The sequence below is a fragment of the Diabrotica virgifera genome, chromosome 4, assembly GCF_917563875.1.
Source record: "Diabrotica virgifera virgifera chromosome 4, PGI_DIABVI_V3a".
NCBI classification, from domain to species: Eukaryota; Metazoa; Arthropoda; class Insecta; order Coleoptera; family Chrysomelidae; genus Diabrotica; species Diabrotica virgifera.
In genome coordinates, this window is record NC_065446.1 from 247950917 (window position 1) to 247966789 (window position 15873).

The 15873-nt window shown below is 32.9% G+C and overlaps 1 protein-coding gene across 2 annotated transcripts in view; it reads left to right on the plus strand.

Moving 5' to 3' along the window:
* Positions 1-13268: 13268 nt before the first annotated feature.
* LOC114334143 (PHAF1 protein CG7083) overlaps positions 13269-15873 on the plus strand; it is a 52549-nt gene continuing 49944 nt past the window's right edge. The window contains exon 1 of one of the 2 annotated variants that reach the window (XM_050649955.1): positions 13269-13446. In XM_050649955.1, the coding sequence (XP_050505912.1) occupies positions 13383-13446 (64 nt within the window). In that variant the 5' untranslated portion in view covers positions 13269-13382. The remainder of the gene's footprint in view (positions 13447-15873) is intronic. The other variant, XM_050649956.1, reaches the window with a different exon arrangement.

Consider the following 15873-nt stretch of genomic DNA (forward strand, 5'->3'; position numbering starts at 1 on the left):
CGTAGAACACGAATTTTTTGGGTAACAGTTGATCCGGATGTCGATAAGATTGTTATAAACAAAGAAGTTGAGGAATTACATAACAGCGATTTATCGCAAAACAAAACTTTTTTTGTATTTTTTGGGTCATTCTAACCAAAAAATGTTCCTACAAGTTTTTTCGTAGGATGCATAGTTTTCGAGATAAACGCGGTTGAACTTTCAAAAAATCGAAAAATTGCAATTTTTGAACCCGAATAACGTTTGAATAAGAAATAAAATAGCATTTCTGCTTACCGCCTTTAAAAGTTTGAGTCAAATTATATCTTTTGAATATTTGCATTGCTAAAAATTTATTTTTTGATTGTTAAAAAAGCTATAAACACATAGTGTTTCCCGTGCCTAATACATGCGTTTTAATGCATGCTACGTAGAAATAGCCTCACTTGCACTTTTACCTCTTCTACGTACTCATTCGATTTTAAATGAGAAATCATTAAAAACATCACTCAAGCACTAGGTGTTTATAGCTTTTTTTAACAATAAAATAATACATTTTTAGCAATACAAATAATTAAAACCGATATAATTTGACTTGAACTTTCAAATGCGGTAAGCAGTGTTGCTATTTTATTTTTTAATCAAAAGTTATTCGGGTTCAAAAATTGCAATTTTTCGATTTTTTGAAAGTTCAACCGCGTTTATCTCGAAAACTATGCATCCTACGAAAAAATTTGTAGGAACATTTTTTGGTTAGAATGGCCCAAAAAATACAAAAAAATTTTTTGTTTTGCCAGAAATCGCTGTTATGTGATTCCTCAACTTCTTGGTTTATAACAATCTTCTCGGCATCCGGATCAACTGTTACCCAAAAAATTCGTGTTCTACAGGTCAAAATACATAAAAAATCTTGGGTAAGTCCATCTGAATACAGGAGGCCGTTGTACCCCCCTGGCGACAGGACTATTAGGTTCACTATAAAGGCGGTAAAGCTTAAAATTATAGCGTCTAAGCCATAATCCGTTCTCCTGCACGCCTTTATAAATATGTGTGACGATAATATAATTTTATCGCCTAGAGTACGCCAATGAATTAAGTAAAAGGTGTTTTTGTACAGTCTTGGACAATATAAAAGCCGGATCGAACAGCCTTAGTTGATTATTCTTGGAGCGTTGATCGAAGAATAATAAACAACTGCGAGGTATAAGAGGTGAGTTTCTCTCTCTCTCTTCAATCCTGACCCCCTCCCCCCCCCCGGAGGGAGTGTAGTGGTCGACGTGATGTCGTGTATTGTTCGTCTCCAAAGATCTCTGTCTCTGGTCATTTCTTTTAACTCATGCATAGGTCTTTTGCATATTCCTGTAATCTGATCGATCCATCTTGTTGGGGATCTTCCTCGTGATCTTCGGCCTTCCACCTTTCCTTGTATAATGAGTCTTTCCATGTTTTCTGTGTTGGCTCTCATAACATGTCCAAAGTATTTTAGTTGTTGGAGATGGACTTTACTGGAGAGGCGTTGGCTAACTTTTAGCTCTCTTAAAATCGAATTATTTGTTCTATGGTCGGTCCAAGGAATTCGTAGCATTCGTCTCCAACAGAACATTTCAGTGGCGTATATCTTTCTTCTTTCCGAATTTCTCAGGGTCGAAGATTCACATCCGTATTGGGAATATTAAGCAGTTGATCAACCTCATCTTTAACGCTTTTGAAATTTGACAATCCTTCCATATTGTGGTCATTTTTGCTGTGGCGACTTTTGCTAGATCATATCTACGTTTTATTTCTTCCTGTAGTGACCCTGTGTTTGTGATTAATGATCCCAGATATAAGTATGAGCTCACAACCTCAAACGGATCAATTGTGGTTATATGTGGATGATTGTTATGTAGTCTATCCACTATCATGATCTTTGTCTTTGATATGTTTAATTGCAGACCAAATATTTGACTTTCGTTTTCAACCAGTCGTATAAGATCAATCAGCTCTGCTTGACTATTTGCAAGAAGGGCTGTGTCATCTGCGAAACGTAGGTTGTTTATTTTATGACCATTTATTGAGATGCCTTTTTCTCATCCTTCAAGTGCTCTTCTCATAATATGCTCTCCATATATATTGAATAATTGTGGAGATAGTATACATCCTTGTCTGACACCCCGTTCTGGGTGAAATTCGTTTGAAAGTGTGTCAAGCACTTTAACTGATCCAGTAGTGTGTTCGTATAGTTCAGTTATAAGCGAAATAAGGTGTTGGGGGGTACGCCCACTTCTTTTAGTATTTGCCATAAGTGTCTCCACTTGACCCTGTTGAACGCCTTACGATAATCTATAAAACATATGTACAGTGGAATATTGAATTCCCTAGATTTTTCGATTATCTGTCTTATATTTAACAGGTGTTCTCTAGTACCTCTACCTTTGGTAAATCCAGTTTGCTCTTGTGGAATTTCTCTTTGAAGGAATGTTTTTAGTCTCTCGTTGATTATATGTAGCATTATTTTACTGGCATGTGATATAAAAGAAATAGTTCTATAATTGTCGCATTTATGGAAGCTGCCTTTTTATGAATTGTGGTTATTGTAGATTTTGTCCAGTCTTCAGGCCATTGTTTTGAATGCCATATTTGGTTACAGAGTAGATGAAGTAATTTTACGCCAGTTTCTTCTGTGGCTTTGAGCATTTCTGCTGTTATCATATCTGGATAGTGGTAACTGGAACGCCATCTAATATAACTGGTATTTACTGCCACCCTGTGCGCTAAGGGCGGTAGTCTTCAGGTTCTTTTCAATGTTAAGTAGTTAAGGGAGAATAAAACATCTTCACTCGACGAACACCAAGTTTATTCTGATTTCTCATTCTATTATTTTTGACAATCAATGTGTGTTATTTTTACAAATACACGGGTGCTTATTCAGCGCCCGTGGCTCAAGGATTCGACACTCAATATTTAAATAAACAATCAAGGTAAATGTTAGTCGATATTACACAATCTTGACCCAGTTCAATATTGGATATTATTTAATATAATTCATCTTCTGATACTGATAAAAATCTTAATCTCATAATCTTATTCCAGGACATGGTGCTTTATTATATTTGAGCTTACAGATCGCGAGTCTTACTTCATTTTCAAGTATATCAGGTTCTTATTGAGTTTACTCACCTCTTGAGGTTCAAGAGGTGAGTTTATGTAGGTAGTATTTCCCGACCATTTTCCGCTGTCGTTTTGGCGAGCTGAGCGAATCCGACAGTTTTCCTCTTACCTATCCTTATACGAGCGGTGATCGTATATCCCTAATATGTCTTTTCATCTGGCGAGCTGAGCGAGATTCCCTTTCTTCCCTTTCCTTATACATTCATGCCGTATTAATAAAAGCAGTTCCTGTTTCACGCGATCGTCAAAATCATTCATTCATGTACAAAATATCGTCACATCGGCCCGAACAGAAAGCTCGATGCGTAGATTATAAATATATTTTATTAACGAAATTAACGAGTAATTAAGGCTAATTATCTTATCTTTTGTATGTTTTGATTCCAAATAATAATGTATTAAAAAACGAACTCTTTTCTTCGACTGATTTAGTTACTTGGAACAACAACGCAACGACCGCGTTACATATGTCTGATGATTTTACGTTCAAAACATCCTAAGCGTTCTTCATCGCTTTTTGTCATCATCCACGTTTCTGACACTTAATTGAGGTCGGGCTTTTTTTTTAATATTTTTGTTCTTTTTGTGACTGATGCTAAAAGTTTCTTTAATCCATAGTACCTGTATTTGCTAGAAATATACGTCTGTTGATTTCTGCAGTTATTGTGTCACTTTGGTTGAGTTGTGATAATTATAATGGCATAATTTAAACTCGTTCTGGAGGTTGTATACATGTCATACACTAAATTGAATACCTTGATCCATCTAAACAACATAAAGAAATCATAGTAGCAGGTATAAAGAAAATAATTTTTGCTATAGACCTACACTTACTCCATACATAGTTATAGAGATCTAAGTAATCTTTAAGTAAATTAATTTAATAGCAATAACTTGTTTTCGTTCAAATTGAACTGTTGTTAATATTACACTAGATTTAAGTAAAAAAACACAAATTTTGATAGTTGTCTAAGGTTGTTTTAAATTATTTTTTATAATATTTGTAGTAGCCGTGTATTGTCAATGTATAACGTAGATTTTAAGACTGTATTAACTTTATAGACAATTGGGCCATTTCTTGCTGTCTCTAATTTCTTTTATAGTAATACATCGATACATTTTTGGCGAATCATGTGTTTCCATTAAACTAACGCTATTATTGTTTAGAAGGTACTGCCAAAGTGTAGTAAGCCTATACATAAAGTAATTCTAGGCTTACTACACTTTGGCAGTACCTTCTAAACAATAATACCTTTAGTTTAATGGAAAAACATGATTTTCGCCAAAAATGTCACTTACGTTACTTTGCCAAAAATGTATCGACATATTTATAATTGTGTTTGAATTACTGTTCTATAAAATTGCAGCTGTATGTATACCAAAAAATTTAAAGCATTTATGGAATCGGAAATTAACAATGTTTTTAATTTAAACTCAACTGGTTTCGTGTGTCATGTGCCATGTTTTGCATTTCAACAAATCGATTTTCGCTGGGGTGTTTCAAGGATGCGTCGTGGGGCCCATATTATACCTTATATTTCTATCATCATATGCTATCATCTTCCATCTTACAAATGGAAGAATTCTGTTACAATTCTCCTTCATAAAAAAGGAGATAAATTAGGTCTTGAAAACTATAGATAGACCAATTAGTTTGCTAAACCACCTGTACAAGCTCTTTATTCGAATACTGAAACATATTGGAAGCAAAACTCGATTTCTATCGGTCAAAAGAACAGGCTGGATTTAGATCGGGATACGGAACGAACGACAATTTGCAATGCCTTAAAACTCTAGTCGAAAAATCTATCGAATATAATAGACTACTTTCTCTTATCTTTGTTGACTTCCACAAAGCACAGTGGTTTATCAGAATGCAGAATATATCACAGGTATGCGAATGTTTTGCAAGCAGATACCTCTAGTGTAGTGTGTGTGTTGAGTAAATGTCTTGTTACTTTTAAAAGTAGACTTCATTGCCTTTACAAAGAGACGCTAATTTTATCCGAACGTTTGCTGTCCCTCCTGTAAATACCGATCCCACAAGGATAGAAACTATTTCTATTTATTAATTTTTAATAAATGAAAAATTTCCTACCCAGCTGAGATTCGAACTCACAACCGCTGAATCCGAAGTAGGCTCTCTTACCAATGAGCCACAGGGGGTTTAATGCTTTGTTGAAATGCAAAAACATTGGTATTTTGTCATAATTTTTAAAAATGTTTTTACATATTTATACGGATGCTTAGAAATGACCCATATTTTTACAATAGTGTTTCGTGTATGAATTACGCAAGTCAGAGGTTTATTTTTTATAAAATTGTTTGTAGTGTACAGGTTGTTTCGCAAAATATAGTTTCACAACGTAATTATTGGCTACAAACTAGTAACAATAAAGTAGTTAAAGAAATTAGAAGTACTAAGCTTCGTGGTTATTGAAACTCCTGTATTTAGTTGATTCGATTTCGTTCAGTAGTTCATTTGAGCTAATTAGCAATCCAGAAACTGTACCTACCCATAAAAGCGATATTTTTGTATTTGTTAAATGAAGACTTCGCAAACATGGTAACACAAGACTGCGTAATGATTGAAAGGTTTGATAGTGATGACATGCAACGAGAATCTTTAGAATATTTTTTAAAGTATACGAGTAATTATAAGTATATATTATATAATATCAGTTTATAGCATCTATAGACGGATTTCTTATGGAAGCCCTGAAATTAGTCTATCCACCACCACAGAAAGAACTCAGTACCTTCTGCTCTATCACGTATACTGGCAAGATAACAACAAAAATAGCCATATATATAAAAAAGAAAGGAATAACACCAGCTTTCAGAACTAACAACAACTTAAGCAAGTATATTAAGAACAATAAGAGCCGAAAGAGAAAACAACTACAGAGTGGTGTTTACAAACTAACTTGTGGTGACTGTCCGAAAACTTGCATCGGTCAAACTGGCAAAACCTTTGACAAACGGATAGTAGAACACAAAAGGGCTTTCAACAATAGAAAAACAGACACTACATACGCACTTCACCTTTTAGATCATAATCATTCTTTTAATGAAGAGTTTCAAATTCTGCATATTCAAAATAAAGGCCTTAAGCTATCTTTATGCTATCTTTATTAGAATCTATGGAAATTAATAAATTGAAAAATACAAATATAATTCTGAATGACCAACTCGAGACAAACAGCTCCCCACTCCTCAACCTCTTCAGTTAAGACTTTAAAAAGGCAAACACATAGTAAACTAAATCACTTGAGAAAGGCACTCTACCGAAACAGCTGTAGTCACATAGTTATAATAAATTTTGTGGGAGTATAGAAAACAAACGTTTTCAGTGTTTTATTGTTAGATACAATGAACATCCATCAAGTAACGGTCGAATCCATCAATTATTTACTGCATTTTAATAATTAATTTTATTTGCTACATACAATTGTTTACCTTTTAATAACATAACCTCAGTCTTACTTTTTCTTCTGATAATTTTTTTGGGCTATGGCCTTGACAATTATCCAGCAACCAGGACCAGTATGATTGGCCAATATAATTAAAAGTGCGAAAAAAGTTGCCGAGCTATGAAACCAGGTGTCGCTTTTCCGAACTTGCAGGGTCCCAATAGCAAATTTCTAATTATGTATTGATACATACGCACAACATTAATAGTTTTAAATAATATTTTGTTTTTGTACACATAAAGCATAATATACAGCAAGATCGTCCCACGCGACGTCAGAGTGTACCACGTGACCTATAGTCATAGTTAAAACTCCCAGCGGATAGTGGAAAAAGGCAAAAAATTGTCGTAATTCCTTAATCTAGACAAACTTACGAAAGACATTAAGGCCCCGTTCTCATGACAAGCGCTTAACGCGCGTTTTGACAACGAGCGATTACAACTGCATACATTTTACTTGAGATCGTTCACTTGCTAACGCGCGTTTTAGGTCATTAAAACGCATGTTGGCACGTGATCCGTCTCAAGTAAAATGTATGTACAGTCGAACCCGCTTATTGGAATAGCCTTCGTGCCAAGCAAAAATATTCTTATAAGCGGGATATTCTAATAACCGATCATTGGTGGCTAGCTGAAATAAGTGTATCGAATATACGTTGTAATAGTACATACTATGTCAATATGTTTTAGGTCTTTTTGTGCCAATAAAAATTTATAATCTATTTACAAAAATAATTGCGAAACGATTAGAAAATAAATTGGAATTGGGTTTTAAAAAAGACTTCCGAACAAACGATCAACTATTGGTAATAAATAATCTTACAGAAAAATGCTCTTTCTAAAAACAGCCAAGTGGGTGAAAATATGTACCGTACCTATAGAAATTTGTAGACAAATGAAATTATTTTATGACCTTGTCGACGAACGATTGAATTTTCTGTGGGAAAGGAGCGTTTACTCATAACACAGTAATAAAGTGTTTATTAGGTACCTGACAAACCGTAATAATATACAAAACAGCAGGCTTTCGAAGCTCTTACCGACAAACCATTATACCAGGCAAAATTTCAATTTTTAGGAAATTGTACGTAAAAATTTATTCGTTGATCTGAAAAAATTATTCTATTAAGCGATACTATTTTACTAAACCATATTCCAATAAACGGATAAATTTATTAAAGGGTAAATGGAAACGTTTCGGGACCTCGAATTTATATTCCATAAACCGGGATATTCTTATAACCGGTAGGTACTCTAATGAGCGGGTTCGAATGTAGTTGTAATCGCGTGTTATCAAAAGGCGCGTTAAGCGCCTGTCATGAGAACGGGGCCTTGGCCGTATCGACCTATTAGTCTACTATCAATCGATGTCAAAGGTATCTGAACGAACGAACGTATTCGCTATGTATACGCTGTGAGCTCGTACGTAGAGGGGATATTTATAAATTCGCGAGCGCCAGTAGTGGCAAATCTGTAAACGTTTACCGGAAATTTGACATAAATGTCAAAGTGATTAAGTTAAAATTAAAATTAAAAACATTAATTATAAAAAATATTAGTTGGTCAAAGCTGTGGTATATATTTTTACCTTAAATATACTTACGTTTTAAATACTGAATTTACGTTTTTTTAATGTTCCGTAATATGTAATTATAAATTAATCTAGCGCCATCTACACGATAATTGTGAAAGTATCCGAAGTAAGAAATTAATATTTCATCAATAGAACGTCAAAATGATTAGCAAAATCTTAAAAAAATCTGTTATAATTTAATTACTTTTTAGCGTTAAATATTAAGCTATAACAATTAAATAATAAATTTAAAAATTACCGGTGAAAGTTGAATTAGTAATCCGCCAGGAGCGACACCAGCGAAGCTCAGAGCGTATACTAAACAGATACGAAGCGAGTACGTTCGATAACGAAGCGAAGGGTCAAAAATCGAGCCCTGAAAAGTTAAGTTTAAAAAATAAATTCTGTTTACATTATACAGTATTACTAACAGTAAAAACTTATGAAAGAAATCAAATTCTTAAACTATTTTACAATAATCTAAGGATTCTCATTGGTTGTCATCATTTGAAGTGCAAATGTAATCGGAATGATGGAATTGTAGTACCTACTCAACTTTTTTCATGTTTGAGAAGTATCTATATGTTTAAAAGAAAAAAGTACCCTAATAAAAGCCTGCCTTTTTCGATTGGCCATTTTTAAATAAATTTCAGGTTGATCGAATATAAATGTTGCGCATTAAGTGTTAACGCTTGTTAAAAAATGTATTTATCAAAATAAAGTCATAAAAATAAACAAGAAAAAGTCTATTTTTATTCAGTACCTACCTTTTCCTTATGAGCCATTAGTCCATGTGGTGAGACCGATCCCGTCCGAAAAAAATTTCTGATTTGGTTTCTTTGTGGATTTCTATTAAAAAATGTTCCCTTTAAACAAATCTGAAGGGTGCCGGGCGGAATTTTTGGGCAGAAATTGTTTAAACAATTTTTTAAAACAAATACAAAATATCTCGTTTTTTGCTCTGGAACATATATTTTTAGGTTTTTTGGGTCATTCTAAACAAGAAAGGTATTTCGTAATTTTTCTAAAAAGTTTTAGTTTTCGAGTTATAGGCGATTTAAAATCTGAAAAATGCGAAAAGACGCATTTTCGAGGCTTAAAAACTCTTTACATTAGTATTTTTGAGGTTGACAAATACTCAAATTAGAGATTGAACATTCAGCTTTAAGATTCTGAAGAGTTATCGCGTCTAGTCTTAATTTATACCGTTGTTTTTTAATTGTTAAATATGCGTGTTTTTCCGATTTTTTTGCCGGTGCGGCGCGCTCTATTTCAAAAATCTCCTATTTTCCTCCGAAAAATACTTTTTCTAGATTCTTTAAGATATTCTAAATAAAATAAGTTTCTTGACATTTTTCTCAAAAGTTTTATAAAGTTATAAGCGATTTAAAATCCGAAAAATGCCAAAAAACGCATATTTGGATTTTAAATCGCTTATAACTTTAAAACTATTAACTTTTGAGAAAAATGTCAAGAAACTTAATTTATTTAGAATATCCCAAGGAATCTAGAAAAAATATTTTTTGGAGGAAAATAGGAGATTTTTTAAATAGAGCGCGCTGCACCGGTAAAAAAATCGGATGGACATGCATATTTAAAAATTAAAAAACAACGGTTTAAATTAAGGTTAGACGTGATAACTCTTCAGAATATTGAAGCTGAATGTTTAAACTTAAATTTAAGTATATGGCAACCTCAAATATACTAATTAAAATATGAGTTTTTAAGCCTCGAATGCGTATTTTCGCCTTTTTCAGATTTTTAATCGCCTATAACTCGAAAACTATCAATTTTTGTGAAAATTTACTAGATACCTTTCTTGTTTAGAATGACCCAACAAACTTAAAAATATATGTTCCGAAGCAAAAAACGCGATCTTTTGTATTTGTTTAAAAAAATTGTTTAAACAATTTCTGCCCAAAAATTCCGCCCGGCACCCTTCAGATTTGTTTAAAGGGGACATTTTTGAATTGGAATCCACAAAGAAACCGAATCAGAAATTTTTCCAGACGGGAGCGGTCTCACCACATGGAATATATGCATTAAAACTTTTTCTTAAAATTATACATCACAGAATATGCAAGCTAAGCGAAGAGAGAATACAAGACACACAGTTTGGATTCGTGAAAGACGTATGTACGAGAGATGCACTGTTTAGTCTACAGGTATTATTCCAAAGATGCAGAGATATTACTTGCGTTATTTACACCTGCTTTGTGGACTACCAAAAAACATTTGATACAGTTCAATACCGAAAAATGAGTGATGTTCTAACAAAAGCCGAAATAGATGATTAAGACCGGCATACAGTGTGTCTGCGTAACTTGGAACCATATGGGAAACTTCTTTAATATCAATTTTACAAAAAAAAGTTATTCTTTATAAAGTACTCTGCATAGTCTAAAACCTAATACGCAATCATCAGATATCAAATTTTATCAACAGTATACGAGGTATGTCAAAAAATATGAATTTCGCTCAAGAGTAAAGTGCCTTTATATTTCACAATATCGAAAATTGTCATTGAGAAAAGTTGTTTGTAATTAAAAATTATGTTATAATCTGCATATACCTCTTCTAATTGAAAATTTTTTTTTGAAAATTTTCCCCAAATCACGGACACCAACATCATTTTTATTTATGATAGCTCCGTTATTATTAATTTTACGAAAAAAAGTTATTCTTTATAAAACGTTCTGCATAGTCTAACAACTAAGATAAAATTATAAGATATTAAATTTTGTTAATTTTATACGAGGTACATATGTCAAAAAATATGAATTTACTGAAGAGCAATTAGGTACCTTTATTTTTCACAATATTGAAATTTGTTATTATAAAAAGTTGTTCAGAAATAAAAACTATGTTTCAATGTGCAATTGCATCATTCTAGTTGAAATATTGTGAACTATAAAGGTATTTTACTCTTGACCGAAATTCATATTTTTTGACGTTACCTAAATAAACAATATACCAAAAAAAGTCAAGTTGGTGAACATGAGTTTGAAAAGGTACCTATACACTTTAAATATCTTGGATTCTCAGTTAATGGAACTAATGATAGAAGCATCGTAATCAGTGAAAGAATCCAGGCAGGAAACAGAGCCTGCTGGAAATACAATAACTTCCTCAAAGATAAGAAGCTTACTCAGAATATTAAACTGAAAATTTACAAAGCAGCAATTAGACCAGTAATCACATATTACGGTGCTGAAGTAATGTGTCTGACCCAGAAAGATTGAGGATCCTAGAGAGGAAAATAATTCGGAGGATAGCAGGCCCACTAAACTTAGGTAATAATGAATTTAGAAAACTCAAGAACCACACGAAGTAAGAGGACTTCTGAAAGGAGAAGACATCGTCAGATTTATCAAGGCACAGAGACTCAGATGGATGGGACATATAGAAAGGAGAAATCCAGAAGCCGTCATCAAGAAAATTTCCAAATGGAGACCTGTATCAGGCACACCACGAGGAAGACCCAAAACTATATGGGAGAACCAGATAGTCGAGGAACTTATAAGAAGATGGGAGTCAGAGAATGGGTAACCATAAGCAAAAACCAATAATTGTAAAACCAAAATGCGGATTGATTCACCGCGACAAACGAATCGGAAGAGCCCAAAGCGGGAGGGAATCACTCCGCTAGGAGTTTGGATGCCATGATGATGATGATAACAAGTAGGTAGTTATCGACCAAATAAACAATATACCAAAAGAAAAAAAGGCATCACCGCAGATATTAATGTTCTGAAGGCGAATTTTTATCTCCAGAAATCACTTTGTCTTTGATGTAGATATAGGGAATATAAAGTAGCAAAGGAAAATCCAGTTAGTTTTCAAACATACAGACGTAAGTAGGTAGGTATATTTTTATCCGAATTTACCATGCGACACCACTGTACCAGTAGAATCCAAAATAGACTGCCAACAAGAAAGAAAAAGTCAAGGAAGAGCACGAGAATAATAAGTTATAAAAAATTGGCAGGGCTAGAAACCAGATGAAGAATGATATTAAACTGGCTAAAGATAAGGAAACTATAGAGTGTCTAATGTCTAACATTTGATTTAGAAAAAAACACTACCATTACCACGGTTAGCAACGGGGATTCTGTTTTATAGGGCTTTTCATCGATTGGCATTTGTTTCAAGCTTGTGTCATGTGTCACATAATATTAATATATCTACGTCATACGTCTGGTTTGTATCATTGGTATATATAATAATGTATGACGTAGATATATTAATATTATGTGACATATGACAGAAGCTCGAAACAAATGACTGTGAATGAAAAGCCCTATAAGAGACAAATTTGGTTGTATAATACCTAATTTAGGCATTCACTCTGGTTTCACTCACAAACCATACAGTATGGTTTGTGGTTTCACTAACAAAGGTCATTTTTGGACAAAGGACGGAAAACCAGACAGGGACAGTAGGATGCCCGATATGCGGAGCCGAAGAAAGTGGTTCATGCTTTAAAGCATAGGTATTAAAGAAAATATATCTGACAACATAACTGAATCATAATATATTATGGTCCAAATACGACGATTTTATGAACTTGTACCCGGTTTTGTCCGACTCTCCCCAGTCCCCATAGCGATAATTAAATTTAATAGACTTTTTACATGGTCTAAATTAAGTATTTTTACAATAGCCCATCATCGTTTTTCTTATAAATAAAAAACAGAAAATTTTTCAAATTTTCCTCCCTCAGTCTCTCTCCATCAGTCTCCCAGACGTCGTCGTCTCAAACCCAACATTTCAATATTTCTGATCAGGATAACAGAAAGGCGTAAAGATCATTCAATGTTCGTAAAGAAGGATTCCCACACATTAGGCAACAGTTCATACTTCTAAATAAAATATTCTGTAATTTCGTTAGAGCTGACAAATTTATATTTTTACTTTATTAAATATAAATTCTGTATATACTCATAAATGAAATATGATTATAATTTTTTTAAACTGATACTGTAGCAAAAAAATTAAAATTCGTTAAAAATTATAGTAAAATCTTTCGCAAAAATTATGTTGGTTGCACTGACAGACTTTACAGTTGGTAAAAGATTAATCAGCTGTTGTATTATTGACACTGACATTCAACTTTATTTTGGACAAAGAATTGTCAAATAAACCAAAACGTAATTAAGTATAAATTGTTTTCTTCATGGTATTTACGAATTTGCGCTTAAAAACAAAATGTTGACTCTCGAAGTTGTACCTGAACGTTCTTTGGGCTGTGAACAATGGGAATTTATATTAGGTAAGCTCTGTCAATCGAATTATTGTGGTAAATGTTTTTTGCAATTGTGTAATAACTTACCTTTTTGCACAAATGGAAGGAATGAACTCTTCTGATAATTTATTAGGTATAAATAGCCTTTGTAAACTGGTATCACGGTTTTAACATTCAATGAGTTAATGTTATAATGGTGAATTGTTTGTTTTCGTTAAGGGTTTAATGATTTTGAGCTTTGTGTATGTAGAAGTAAAACAAAAACATTGTTGCTTTAATTTTTATATTGCAGAGTATAATGTTAATAAAACCATTGTAAAAATTCTTATTAATTTATAGAATGTTATGTTTTTTTTTATATAAATAGGGCTTCTTGAATATTGCTGAAATGGTGATAGAAATTTAGCTTTATCTAGCTTATCTATTATAGTATATAAATTTATTAAATAAACTGTGCATTGTTTAGAATTGTGTCATATTTATTTATTTATTTGTTGAATGGGAAACCCCTACAGTACCTGTATATTATATAAATTAAATGAGCTCATACAAACTTAAAAATAATACCAAAGTTGATAATAATTAACAAAACAAAAGATAATAACAATAAGTACCTAAATACAGTTGAGTCCGCGAGTCTTTACCCGTGCGTCATTAATACCTGGCGAGATAAAACATATACTTTTTATTTAGCATCATTCTCTTCCACGCATGTAATTAATGACAAACCAGCTGCCGCCTGTTATTAAGTAAAGACACATGTTATTTTTATGAATGATTTAGACTCAGTTCACTGAAAAGAGATAGGTACAAAGAAAGACGATTGAGGATGTCTTCACATATTTTAAGTACAATTTCTGACGTTTTGGTTTATTTACTTTTGTGGCTGTCAGTTTGTTGAATTTTTTGCTGTTATTTTTTCTAATTTTAGCATTTTGAAGTTTTTTATAGTATACAAACAGTTGTTTTCACAACTAATTTTATATTGGAGTTAGAAAGTTTGTAATAAATTTATGTTATTTTACGATAAATTTTGACAACATACAAAGTTCACCTCATTGTTGACACAGTTGAATGCTTGTGTTTAGGGTTCCGCCAAAGTGAATAAAATAACAAAAAGAAAATATGTTATCGAATTTTTTTATAAATTGGTAATTTATTTATTAATCAATGATAATAAAATAATTTATTAAGCTACTTCAAATGTAGCTGTAATTATGCACCAAAATTTTAAAGCAAAACTTAAATTTGACATTCTATTTATTTGATAACGTCAAATTTTATACTATAACCCGTGATCGGAATAATATCCACGTGCCGTTGCGTTTAGTAAATTTCCGACTTATTTCGTATGCTTTAAATGATGACGCACGGGTAAAGACTCGCAGACTCAACTGTAATAAATTTACTTTCTGATATCATATACTGCTGCTTTCAGTTTTCTGTATATGTTATGGCTCCTCTACATGATCGGCAATTACACACACTCAAGTGTGAGCAGCGATTTTGTAGAGGACATACTCAGCTATAACTGTCTTTGATTGCCCATGACTGTGGATGTGTGGATGATCTGTGAATTGTCGGTTTTTGGAGATACTGCTCTGAAGTCTGAGTGAATTGCTGAGTAATAAATGAGTTGGACAATTGTGCTGATCATAGGCAATCGCACAATCAGCCATCATTGGCGATACTGAAGAGCAGGCGTTAAAGATTCAATGCATGGATTTGTATTGAGATAGTGTAATATTCTGTCCATTGGCACATTTTTACCATGATTTGTATTGTGAAAGGTAGTTTGGAATGTATGTATTTGTATTTCTAAGGCCCGGTTTCACCAACAACAAATAAATCAATGGATATCTATTGGTGCCACTTCGGTATGCAGTCTACCGTCTAATATGTGGTCTACGGCAATTTAGCTGATTCGGCATGCGGTCTACGTACAAAAACAAATTAGAGAAACTATTACAAACATTACTATTTTATTATATTACTTAAAAGTTAAATAATCTTTGAAATAAAGTCATTACTACTTAATTAGGAATGCAAAAACAAATTAGGGAAATTATGACAAACTCATTACTATTTCATTATATTACTTAAAAAGTAAATAATCTTTGAAATAAACTCATTACTGCTCAATTAGGAATGCAAAAACAAATTAGGGAAATTATGACGAACTCATTATTGGTCAATTACGTAGTGCTTATACTAAAACCTTTAATGACCTATTTTGGTATAAAATGAGCCCCAAAATGAAGATTGATTTAGTTGCAAACAAAATGTTGCTAAAAGAGTTTTATCAAACTGTCATTTCGAGCGAAGCAGAGGCAGTAGCATTTCTACGAGCGAATGGTTTATTACAAAATGTTGAAGACGCTGAGCCGTGCCACCGATGTGGGGCAGAAATGGAAGAAAAGCGGAAACGAGATCGGGGTGGTGAATATAGACCAG